Source organism: Camelina sativa, chromosome 3 (assembly GCF_030686135.1).
Source record: "Camelina sativa cultivar CO46 ecotype springtype chromosome 3, ASM3068613v1".
NCBI classification, from domain to species: domain Eukaryota; kingdom Viridiplantae; phylum Streptophyta; class Magnoliopsida; order Brassicales; family Brassicaceae; genus Camelina; species Camelina sativa.
Genome location: NC_141882.1, coordinates 3,405,487 through 3,417,119, shown reverse-complemented (window position 1 = coordinate 3,417,119; position 11,633 = coordinate 3,405,487). Strand labels below are relative to the sequence as shown.

General features: G+C 37.7%; 4 protein-coding genes across 5 annotated transcripts; all 4 read right to left on the bottom strand.

Moving 5' to 3' along the window:
* Positions 1-119: 119 nt before the first annotated feature.
* LOC104767244 (amidase 1-like) lies at positions 120-2,732 on the bottom strand. Its single transcript, XM_010491294.3, has 9 exons — positions 2,553-2,732; positions 2,300-2,452; positions 2,018-2,142; positions 1,766-1,891; positions 1,505-1,687; positions 1,271-1,427; positions 1,018-1,186; positions 605-739; positions 120-518 (listed from the first exon to the last, which is right to left on the bottom strand). Exons 1-9 carry the CDS (start codon positions 2,663-2,665, stop codon positions 402-404), a joined length of 1,278 nt encoding a protein of 425 aa, XP_010489596.1. The 5' UTR covers positions 2,666-2,732; the 3' UTR covers positions 120-401.
* A 1,943-nt stretch (positions 2,733-4,675) lies between these two features.
* Positions 4,676-6,779, bottom strand: LOC104767220 (amidase 1). 2 transcript variants are annotated; one of them, XM_087508210.1, is made up of 10 exons: positions 6,636-6,779; positions 6,392-6,544; positions 6,164-6,288; positions 6,019-6,056; positions 5,908-5,943; positions 5,644-5,826; positions 5,406-5,562; positions 5,169-5,337; positions 4,927-5,061; positions 4,676-4,839 (listed from the first exon to the last, which is right to left on the bottom strand). In XM_087508210.1, exons 5-10 carry the CDS (start codon positions 5,930-5,932, stop codon positions 4,717-4,719), a joined length of 792 nt encoding a protein of 263 aa, XP_087364336.1. In that variant the 5' UTR covers positions 5,933-5,943; positions 6,019-6,056; positions 6,164-6,288; positions 6,392-6,544; positions 6,636-6,779; the 3' UTR covers positions 4,676-4,716. The 2 variants fall into 2 exon arrangements, with proteins under 2 accessions (XP_087364336.1, XP_010489566.1); XM_010491264.3 differs by having other exon boundaries at positions 5,908-6,033; positions 6,636-6,769.
* Positions 6,780-6,919: 140 nt separating this feature from the next.
* On the bottom strand, positions 6,920-7,980 carry LOC104767236 (nuclear transcription factor Y subunit C-9). The gene is made up of 2 exons (XM_010491280.2): positions 7,276-7,980; positions 6,920-7,192 (listed from the first exon to the last, which is right to left on the bottom strand). The coding sequence occupies exon 1, from the start codon at positions 7,978-7,980 to the stop codon at positions 7,285-7,287; it is 696 nt and encodes a 231-aa protein (XP_010489582.1). The 3' UTR covers positions 6,920-7,192; positions 7,276-7,284.
* Positions 7,981-8,805: 825 nt separating this feature from the next.
* On the bottom strand, positions 8,806-11,632 carry LOC104767209 (cation/calcium exchanger 5). The gene is made up of 2 exons (XM_010491255.2): positions 10,516-11,632; positions 8,806-9,956 (listed from the first exon to the last, which is right to left on the bottom strand). The coding sequence occupies exons 1-2, from the start codon at positions 11,416-11,418 to the stop codon at positions 9,192-9,194; spliced, it is 1,668 nt and encodes a 555-aa protein (XP_010489557.2). The 5' UTR covers positions 11,419-11,632; the 3' UTR covers positions 8,806-9,191.
* Between the last annotated feature and the right edge of the window lies 1 nt (position 11,633).

Below are 11,633 nucleotides of genomic sequence, written 5' to 3'. Positions count from 1 at the left end.
ACCAAGTGTTACTTTCTTAATTTTGATTTTTCTGGTTGTACATTCTTAAATTTTTTTTAGCAAATATGGGTTGGTTATTCTCACCTAATCACCCCTTATTTTTATCACACCCCAACCGATTTTAAAATAATTTAAATAATTGCCATTAATGTTTTCTCTAAAACACAAATACAATTGTCCAGACAACAATTTATTTAATGCATTGTTGAGGTTTATTAAACAGAAACTCAGAAAGCAAATTAGACTCAAACATGTAATCTCCCCTTGTTCTTCAGTGGTAGAGCGGTCGGCTGTTAACTGATTGGTCGTACCCCCAACCATCACACTTTCGGATCCCACATAAAGAAAAAGCTATAGCCTATATATGATTGGGCGAACTCTTCGTTTCTTTTCATTGTCAATCACATAAATCCCGCAAGGGAATCCACAAGACTGAGAAGAAAACCGTCTGAGCCAGACTTAGCTACCAAGGCTACCGATACCGGAAGATTTTCGTGTAGTCCTAATGGTATACTCACCTATCAAGTGAACCAAACACCAGAAGATCAGACCGGTTCTTATTAACCGACTCCACAATAAGGCATATTGGATGTTGTTATATTACCTGACAGAATCCAGAAACGCCGGCGATCGACAACAAGCCGAAGGCTCTGCTGCTGAAAGATTCAAGTGCAGCCACATCAGCTTTCAGATGCGGTGGAGGACCTGGTACCGTTGGAATTACTAACACACCTTTCTCCTACAAAAGCACTCAGATGAGTAAAACTTGGTATGATTCATATTTGACTGGTTACCAGTCTGGTAAGTGTTTTCAATCATATAACCGAACGAAACCAAATCCATAAGTAAAGAGACCAAAAAAAATCCATCTAATATTTCCTACAAAACCGAATTCGAACCGATTAAAACCTAATCCACAGAATCCGTACATAAACCAAACCGAAAACCGGATTGGACACTTTCCTAAACTTGTTATATAAGTTTCTAACTCTGGAAGAAATAGGAACAAGTTTGTACCCCGAGCAAAGTTGAAAGAGCCGTTTTAAGTTCGGATTTCACGGATCGGCAATGGTCTATCTTCTCATCGGACGTCCTGATAGCTACCTCCATCAATGCTGATATTCCAGGACCAAACTCTGGTTTCACCGACGAGACCCATGCACTGTGGTTTATCTTGAATTCATGCCTGAAGTTTGGTTTATGACTAGGTAACTATTAGATATCGAATCAGTCGTTATAGAACGTAGATGAGATAGATGTTCTTACGTACATTACTGACAATAGCATTGAACTCGATAGAGCCATGAGAGACGGAATGCTGAACTCTTGTTGTGTCGTGACATCGTCACTTGTCATGAAATGTTTAAGGCTAGGAACATTCTCTTCAATGTATTCTCCAAGATTCACCTTTTTTACTACAGTCTTGCCTTGATACAGAGCAAAAACATTTTGACTTCTCTTTCAACAAAAAAAATACAAGTTATTTTGATGGTATTAGTATTACCTCCAAACGATTTTTCCACGGCTCCAACGAGAGGCTGCACCAACAAATCACGTGATATACTACACAGCTTAAAGCAGTCATCCGCGATAATCAGTTGATCTGGTTCGATGCACTTCAGGTGAGGCTGCTCCAGAAGAACACAGCCTACACGTTTCAAAGTGGCTGTGTCCCGAGCAAACCATCCTAAAGACAATGTTGGAACCATCAATATCAAGATTCGGTTTTTAAGCAAACAAGATCTCGGTTTTTAGTTGTATTTACCCACTGTATCCAAGCTCTGTGCCAGTGGAGTAACTCCGGCAGTGGAAACAGCATTGCTTGATGGCCGGAAACCAAAAATGCCACAGTAAGATGCTGGAACTCGTACACTCCCTCCGGTATCAGTTCCTGTTTGCTCAAAAACAGAACATCAAGAAACAAATTAGACAGAACAACAACAAAAATTCACTCTTTGATTAATTATGATTAGTATATGCTCATAACTCGTATGGATATTTTTGTTAAACCGCTCACCAATAGAAAAATCAACAAGACGAGCAGCTACAGCTACGGCTGAGCCACTCGAAGATCCGCCAGGCAATCTATCGAAAGCAATCGGGTTTCTGGGAGTCCCATAATGCACATTATCTCCATTTATACTGCAAATTAAGTAGCATATATATATCATGCCCAAAAACGTAACAAGCCTAGTCTAATATTACAGTTCTAGCCGTTGTTTGAGGACTATTTGTTAAGATGTCCTGGTTTGAGCATTTTCAAAGTCTCTATAAACCAGAGAAGAAAGTGGAATTGAACCTGCAAGCCATTTCATCCATAATGGTAAATCCCAAAGCGGTGGCACCAGCTTCTAAGAGAGATGAAACTGCAGGAGCCGTGGAAGTAGCTGCCGAGTGCGTCCTTAACCAATCCGGGTTACCAAATCCGGTTACGCGTCCTTCCACATCGAAACTGATTAAACCAAAAACAAGAAGCTCAAAAAAATGAATTGACAAAAAAAAAAGAAAAAAAAAATGGTGGACAGAGGAAAACACTGATTGTATCATCTTACATATCTTTAATGGCAAAGGTAAGACCCTGTAGAGAAGGAGGAACCAAGGAAGAAGGAGTTGGAGAAATTGTTAATTTCTCAATGAAAGCTCCAAAATCATTATCAGTCGCCATTGATGTTGTTCCCGTTCTGACGAGGTATAGTAGTATAGTACTTGGTAGATAGATTATATAACCAAGTAAAGCATTTTTTTGGTTTTGGTTTTGTTTTTTTACTTTTAATAAAAAAAGGTAAAATATAAAAGTAAAGCTTGTTGTAATAATTGCTATCACAATTCACAACAATTATTAACAAGGATTAAAGGATACAGGGGCCAGGTCATTTTTTTTTCTTTTTTTCTTATGCTTATTGTCCCTTTGTTTTTGTTTTTTCTCGGCTCACAAATTAGTGACCCCGCTTACGATCAAACATTAAACAAAACAGTACTTCGTGTAGTTTAGTTTGCCACATAAGATTTTTTTACTATTTATTGCCAATTGTATTTTATGCTTTAGTTACATATTTTGTTGGGTAGGTGAATTTGTCGTTACGCGGACAGAATCACTCAAATCGCACAATTTCAATGATTTATATTGTTAATCGGTTGTGATTAATCTAATGTTCAAATAAGCTGATTATTAGGTATGGGTTGGGTATTACCGTATACATGTAGTCCGGTACTACTAGTATATACATAACTAACTAACTCAATCACTCAACATTCGAAGATTAATGTTTTTATTTAATTAAATAGATATTGCATATAATAATAAACTCATTCTTCAACAAATACATTAATTAAATAGATATATTAAGAATATATAAATTAATAAAACAAAGTATAATTAATAATAAAAGAAAATAAATATTTTCACATATTAAAAATAAATTTGTTATCCTCCCAGTATAATTTGATGACATCACCACTTTTGAGCTGTCTTGCATTTCTGAGAAGGTTCCACCCACTTCCGATAAAATAACCTGTTTTGTCTTCTCCCAAATTTACCAAATATGTATTGTTATTGTCCACAATTTCAACTTGAACACCACCATTTTGAGGTATTTGAATTCAAGTGTTATTTATTATGTTGTTAACTTTTTGTTTTGGCAAACGCAAACGACCATTTTTACAAGTATCGGTTTCTGTTAATGTTTTTCTATCATTATCATTTTACTTAATTTTGAAGTGTCTTAGAAATATAACTAAGAATGTTTTTGAAAAATGAAATATTGAGGAGTTTGAAGAGTTCAACCCATTATCATATCTATATATATAGTTCTCAGCCAAAATAAAGTTCATTGGCTTTTTAAATGTTTATTTGAACAATATTAATTTTATCAAAAAAAAAAACCTCTAAATTTAGTAAATTTCATGGATTCTAAATTCGCATATTATTAATTTTCTAAATTTACAACTTTATAGGTTAAATTAATCATATATTTCTTATTATGCTAAAATTGTATTTACAATAACATTATCTTTAGTTATTTAAAAAAAGAATCTTCTCAAGCTTAATAATATCAAAGAAACATAAACTCCATTAATATTAGAAAACCCTCTTTTCCAAGCCCTCTAAAAAGTGTGCATTATATCCTTGACATCTAATATTTCTCTAGTTTTTTACAATATCTTCTACTATTATTTTTGACATTAATCATATATTTCTTATTATGCTAAAATTGTATTTACAATAACCTTATTTATAGTTTAAAAAAAAAAAATCTTAAGCTTAATATTTTTCCAAGCCCTCTAAAAAGTGTGCATCATATCTTTGACATCTAATATATTCTCTTGTTTTTTTACAATATCTTCTACTATTATTTTTGACATTAATCATATATTTCTTATTATGCTAAAATTGAATTTACAATAACCTTAGTTTTAGTTCTTTTTTCTTAAAAAATTCTTCTCAAGCTTAATAATATCAAAGGAACATAAACTCCATCAATATTAGAAAACCCTCTTTTCCAAGCCCTCTAAAAAGTGTGCATTATATCTTTGACATCTAATATTTCTCTAGTTTTTTTACAATAACTTCTACTATTATTTTTGACATTAATATTTTTCAATTTCGAAATCACTATTAAATAACAACAAGAAACCATCTATATATATCAACCAATGATACTATGACATTAAAAAAAAAAAAAAAAACAGAAAGCAAATTAAATACGTTCAAACATGTCAATCATATATAAGTTCCGCAAGGGAATCCACAAGACTGAGAAGAAAACCGTCTGAGCCATACGTAGCTACCAAGGATACCGATACCGGAAGATTTTCGTGTAGTCCTAATGGTATACTCACCTATCAAGATATGGAAATTAAAAACATCAGACCAGTTTTTAATAACCGATTCCATAAGAAGGCATATATTGGATCTTGTTATATTACCTGACAGAATCCAGAAACGCCGGCGATGGACAACAAGCTGAAGGCTCTGCTGCGGAAAGATTCAAGTGCAGCCACATCAGCTTTCAGATGCGGTGGAGGACCTGGTACCGTTGGAATCACCAACACACCTTTCTCCTACAAAAAGCGAAAACTGGATTGGACACTTTCCTTATTTCAATGATTGACATACCTAAATTTGTTAAAAGTTTTTAAGTCTGAGAGAAATAGGAACAAGTTTGTACCCCAAGCAAAGTTGATAGAGCCGTTTTAAGTTCGGATTTTACAGACCGGCAAAGGTCGATCTTCTCGTCGGACGTGTTGATAGCTTCCTCAATCCGTGCTGATATTCCAGGACCAAACTCTGGCTTCACCGACGAGACCCATTCACCATGGTTTATCTTAAACTCATACCTAAACTTATGGTTATGCCTATGTACGGATAGAAATCGATAGAGAGTAAATGAGAAAGATGTTCGTACCTCTGTAACAATCTCATTGAACCCGTTAGAGCCATGAGAGACGGAATGCTGAACTCTTGTTGTGTCGTGTCATCATGACTTGTCATAAAATGTTTAAGGCTAGGAACATTCTCTTCAATGTATTCTCCAAGATTCACCTTCTTTACTACAGTGTTGCCTTGATACAAAACAAGATCATCAAGGAATAAACTCTGACTTCTCTTTCAACAAAAAGCTAACAAGTTGTTCTGATGGTTACCTCTAAACAACTTTTCCACGGATCCAACCAGAGGCTGCACCAACAAATCACGTGGTACACTACACAGCTTGAAGCAGTCATCCGCGATGATCAGTTGATCTGGTTTGATGCAGTTCAACTGAGGCTGCTCCAAAAGAACACTACCTACACGTTTCAAAGTGGTTGTGTCCCGAGCAAACCATCCTACATACAATGTTGAAACAAACCATCAATATTAAGACTCGGTTTTTAACCATTAACATCACGGGTTTTAGTTGTCGTTACCAACTGTGTCGAAGCTCTGAGCCATTGGAGTAACTCCTGCAGTTGAAACAGCATTATGTGATGGCCTGAAACCAAAAATGCCACAGTAAGATGCTGGAACTCGTACACTACCTCCGGTATCAGTTCCTGCTTGATCAAAAACAGAACATCTAGAAATAAATTAGACAGAAATTACAACAACAACAAAATTTACATTTTGATGAATTCTGATTAGTATGTTTTAACTTATTTAGTTTTTTTTTTTAGTTAAACTCACCAATAGAAAAATCCACAAGACGAGCAGCTGCAGCTACGGCTGAGCCACTCGATGATCCGCCAGGCACTCTGTCAAAAGCAATCGGGTTTCTCGGAGTCCCATAATGCGCATTTTCTCCGTTTATACTGCAAATTAAGTAACATGATGGACAAAAAGCGTAACAAAACCTAGTCTAATACTTAGAGATTCTCAAAGTCTCTAGAAACCAGAAAAGACTTGGAATTGAACCTGTAAGCCATTTCATCCATGATGGTAATACCCAAAGCGGTGGCACCAGCTTCTAAGAGAGATGAAACTACAAGAGCCGTGGAAGTAGCTGCCGTATGTGTCCTTAACCAATCCGGGTTACCAAAACCCGTTACGCGTCCTTCCACATCAAAACTGATTCAACCAAACAAGAATCTCAAAAATGAATTGACAAGAAAGTAATATGGTGGACAGAGGAAACACTCAAAATAGATGGATATCTTACATATCTTTAATGGCAAAGGTAAGACCCTGTAAAGAAGGAGGAAACGAGGAAGGAGGAGTTGGAGAAATTGTTAATTTCTCAATGAAAGCTCCGTAATCATCATCAGTCGCCATTGATGCTGCAGTTCCAGGTTCTGACAAGGGTAGATGATAACCAAGTAAAACTTGTTGTAGATAAAGGCTATATATATCACAATTATCAACAAGGATAGAGTGGCCAGGTCATTTTCTATTCTGTCTTTTTCCCTCAAGTTTATTGTCCTTTCGTTTTATATATCCAACGGCTTCAATCAAATATACTCTATTGATATTATAAAAATGTCATAAAGATAGACAAATTAACATTCAAATAAAACAACCCTTGTCAAGCACCCTTGGTTTTACAAATTTTACACTCTTTTTGGTTCATCCCTAAAATCTCTCCTCCAAAAAGGATCGATAGACATAAACACTTAGATTTCTTCTATAACACCAATTTGAAAATTCTGATATGTTCTTTTCATTTTCTTGTCTAAAGTCTCCTCCTTTCTTAGTTCCACCCTGGACGAGACTAGAACTCTGCAGGAAAGAAACGCATAGACTATAACATCACATTTTAGTTCAATTACAAGGTAGGCCTAAAAAGAAGCTGGAAAACTCACAGTTTCTTGCTAATTTTCCGAGTCAGGTTGGTCAGGTGCCTGTTGTTGCCACATCGGTTGACCCATATACGGATTAGGTGGGTATGCAGCACCGGGGTTACCCATAACCATTCCCGGGTTCCCTATTGGAGCTGTTCCTGGAGGCAAGTATCCATAAGGGTAACCAGCAGCAGCGGCCTCAGGGACAGTTCCCCTCGGAATACTTCCCAAAACCTCATCACGGAGATCCTCACGGGGAACAATATCCACAAGAAAGTCAAAAATATCGGTTCTGGTCACAGCAGCGGCGATATCATTCTTCTGCAGCGTCCGCCTCTTATTCTCCTCCGTGTGGTTCCACGACCTGAGTGTCAGCTCCAAGATGAACATCTCACAGGCCCTTGCAAAGACGACAGGGGCTTCAGCAGAGATCATACGGACATCCTCGTCGGCTTTCATGATTTTCTTGATTCTGGCGAGAGGAAGGCTGTGGTTCTTGAAATCGGTGGTCTTCTCAATATCCTTGAACTGATTCTCCCAGAAGGCTTGAAGCTGCTGTGCCAGCTGTTGCTGTTGTTGCTGCTGATGGATCTGGTGGAACGCCAGCTGGCCTGGTTGTGTCGCACCCCCGGATACAGTAGCAGCAGTGGTAGTCATGGGATTGGATTGGTATGGGTTTGTTCCGTAGTTCATAGCTCCTGACTGACCATGCTCTTGTTGATCCATTCTCTACCAGATTAAAAAGACAAAACGTGGTATCAATTCTAAGCTCCTAAGAAGAATCATCTGACCACAGAATTTAAAAGATTTATTATATATATGAAGGAGATGAGGTTTCCCTAAGCAAAAACAAGAACCTACTTAGATATGGTTTAATCAGTATTTCTAGATTAGCCCAGAACATCTAAACAGGAAAATTATCAGAAAGGGATTGTCTTTAATCACTTTCAAAATAGACGGAACAAAGAATCTGCTAACCCAGAAACAAATAGAATTGTTCTTACAACACGAAGCCTATTATTTTGTCAAGTGAATTCCCAATATATAAGTAAGAACAGGTCAAATGTTATTAAAAAACAAAAAAAAAAACGAGAGTGACCTGTGGAAGGGAGAATCTGAAGTTGATTGATGCCGAAAGAGAAGAATCTGAAGGGGGAAGAGACAGGTTGATCCTCTTGAGAGTTTTAAGATCTGTTTAGGGTTTTTGCTGCTTTCCCCTTTGTTTTCGACTTTAACAATGAGGAGGAATTAGAGAAGACTAGAGGGAAGTAAGTGGAAGCTTATAAAAGCTGCTGTCGTGTCAAGCATTGGGCTTATGTCAAGATTCTTCTGCTCTTGTCAGATGATGATTTGTTTTATCTTAATATATCATTATTTATTTATTTTCTTGTGATTTAATTGGCAGCCCCCTTGAACTACTTGCTGATTTATGATTTGAAGTGATAAACAACATATCATATGCAAATAAAGTGACTTGTGACTATTATTACTAAGAATACAATCACATAGAAACGAATCAGAATCAACGAATTGTTCTGCTCCAATACTACATTTTTGAAAGGTGAGAAACCCCCTAGAAGGTTTTATTTCTCATTAATATCAAAAGAATTACAAATGTGTGGTTTATACATACATATACTAGACCCAAGGAAACAAGACCACTACAATCAACAGAAACCTGATATGGGGAATTCCAAAATCTCCTCCCAAAAAGATCTGCATATCCTTTGCTCTTCACATGTATTTTACCATCACCTATCTTATCTATCAAACTCTCCCCATCTGCCTCGCAAGTGTTGTGAGATTCGGAGATTACCGGTGACCCATATTGGCTCAACTCAAAATTTTGCCAACTAACAAATATTCCTCAACACTGGAAGTCTGAAACTCTCGTTGACCCAAGATTGTTCACTCCGCAGACTTTATGCAGCATGTGATCATGTTGAGAAGCTGGCGATGATTAAACTAACGAACGTGAAAACAACATACAGTCCAACAAGACAGATCCCCCAGAATCTCGGAACTCGGAATCTAGACCAGGTTATAACCAGCAGAGATCCCATCAAACTAAGCAACAAGAATACGAAAGCGATCACAATACCTACATGGAATCCAAGTTCGTAAGCATTTGGATACACATTAGCTGTTTGCATCACCAAGGCCGATCCAAGTCCAACAAGCATGTTAAACATTGGACCAGCAAAGCAACCAGCCATAGCCATTGCTGGTCTACCCGCCTTTGCAACTGCCACATCAGCAACAAGGTCACCTACCGAGTTTCCCCAAGCAAGAACAGTTAGGCCGAGGAGTGCCGGAGGCAATTTAAGGAGGGTTCCAAGTGCAGCCAAGCAGTTAAGAAGCTCACCAGCAATTGTTGATATCCAAAAAACACTCATTATGAAAGCTACAACGATAACCAGCAGTTGCTCGGTTTTTGGTGGTTGTTTTTCAACTGTGAAGTGAAGGAACGCTAGGGAAGACGTCATCAAGAGGACAACAAGCCAAAGCGGGAGATGGGTGTTTGGAAAGAGGAACGAAATTGGGTGGTTTAGTGGCACAAATGAGTTGCAAGAGTATAAAAGGGCAAGAGGGCAGAAAACAATGTTGGCAGAACGATAAAACCTAGACCATTCAGAAGGAGAAGGCTTTGGGATGGTAAGGCTCAAAAGAACTGAGACAGGAGTTTCCCACATCCTTGAGATCTGAAATCACAGCAGCAAAAGCAATATCAGGCAACCCGGTCTTAACATTAAGTTTAATATCGCTCAAACTTATGGATATGCAGTCTGACAGAAAAAAAAAAAAGTAAATTACAGTAACCTGATAGGATCCAAACCCGTAGGTAGAATTCACCAAAGGAATACACATCATAGAGAGACTTGATTAACGACTCTTGACCAGTTCTCAATCCTATACTCCTATGAAAATCCAGAATACCTCAAACTCATTTTGCCTAACTTCTTTCTAAACATGTTAGTTCTCAAGCTAACCGATCTGACTATTGTTTCTGATCTATCAACACAGCTACAATCCGGTTGAACCAGCCTAAGCAATGCTCAGTCACTACACTAACACAAAGACTTATCATAACCTTACAAGAAAACAGGAAGACAGTAAACTTCTTAAGCAAATCAAAACCTTTATTATACACATAATCTAAACTAAGCAGTAACAGAGTTCACAATTGGTGGCTGAAGATGATGCTACCATAAAATCCCAGCATTATGATCAAAGAGGTGAGTGAAGATAACATTATATTACCGTTCCATAAAGACGAAAAATTCCTGAAAAAAGATGTTCTTTCTCTGCTTTATAACTCTCAAAAGGACCTGAAGCAATCTCACAATCATTAACTCTCAACAGATCCTTCTCTTCCTCACTGATACTTCTCCCTTTATCAAGATTGGTACCAAAATCCATCCAGAAGACAAAACCAACGAAGAAAACGTAAAACCCAACGAAGCCTATAGCCTGCCACACAAATATCTCGCCACTCAAGTAGACAAAGAACAAGAAGGAAGCAGCGATCAAGTAAAAAAGCACATCCCTAACGAAAGAAGCAGCGTCAACAGGAAACGGCGCCGCGTAGATGGCAACAAACCCAACCACAAAGGCGGAGACGAAAGTCCCAGCAGATAAGATAGCTCCGAACCCGGTACGATACTGACCACCACGCAGAGCAGCAACAGAGGCAAACACGTCAGGTGCGCCGTTACCTAAAGCTAAGAGAGTCACAGCGGCCATACTGGGAGAGAGATTGAGGCGATCGGCGAGCTTAGTAGTGACGGTGGAGAAGTGAGTCTGAGCGGTTTTGATGAGTATGTAGAACTGTAGAAGAATAAGAAGAGACAAGATTGGGATCGTGAAGAATAGGTTTTGGTCGAAGATGCAGTAATGGAGGGAGAAGTAGTTGATAACTCCTCCGCCGCCATTATCGTGAGATCTCGAGGAGTAACAAGATGAATCTGGGTTAACAACGATTGAGCTACTACTGTTCGTAGTAGTGGAATCGTCGAGAAGAGAACGAAGATGAGGATGATGATCCGGGAAAGTGGGAATGGTGGGTGTAGTGAGGAAGAATAAGAAGAAGATGAGAATGGAGATTAGGGTTAAACACAGAGCAGAGTTTCCAATGGTGGAAGAAGAAGGAATCATCAATTCCATGCCATTCAACTTATTATGATCAATCAAACAAGACGCCACTACGAAGCTTTTGTAATCAAAAGATTGGATTTTTTTAGCATCTGATTCGAGTTTCGCTGAGATCTGATTGTTTCATGTTTAAAAAAAAAAAAAAAACAATTAAAGTTTCTTTTTTTTTCTTCCATGTGTGAACAAAAATAAGTCAATTTGCCCACTGAATTTCACAAAATTAGTCA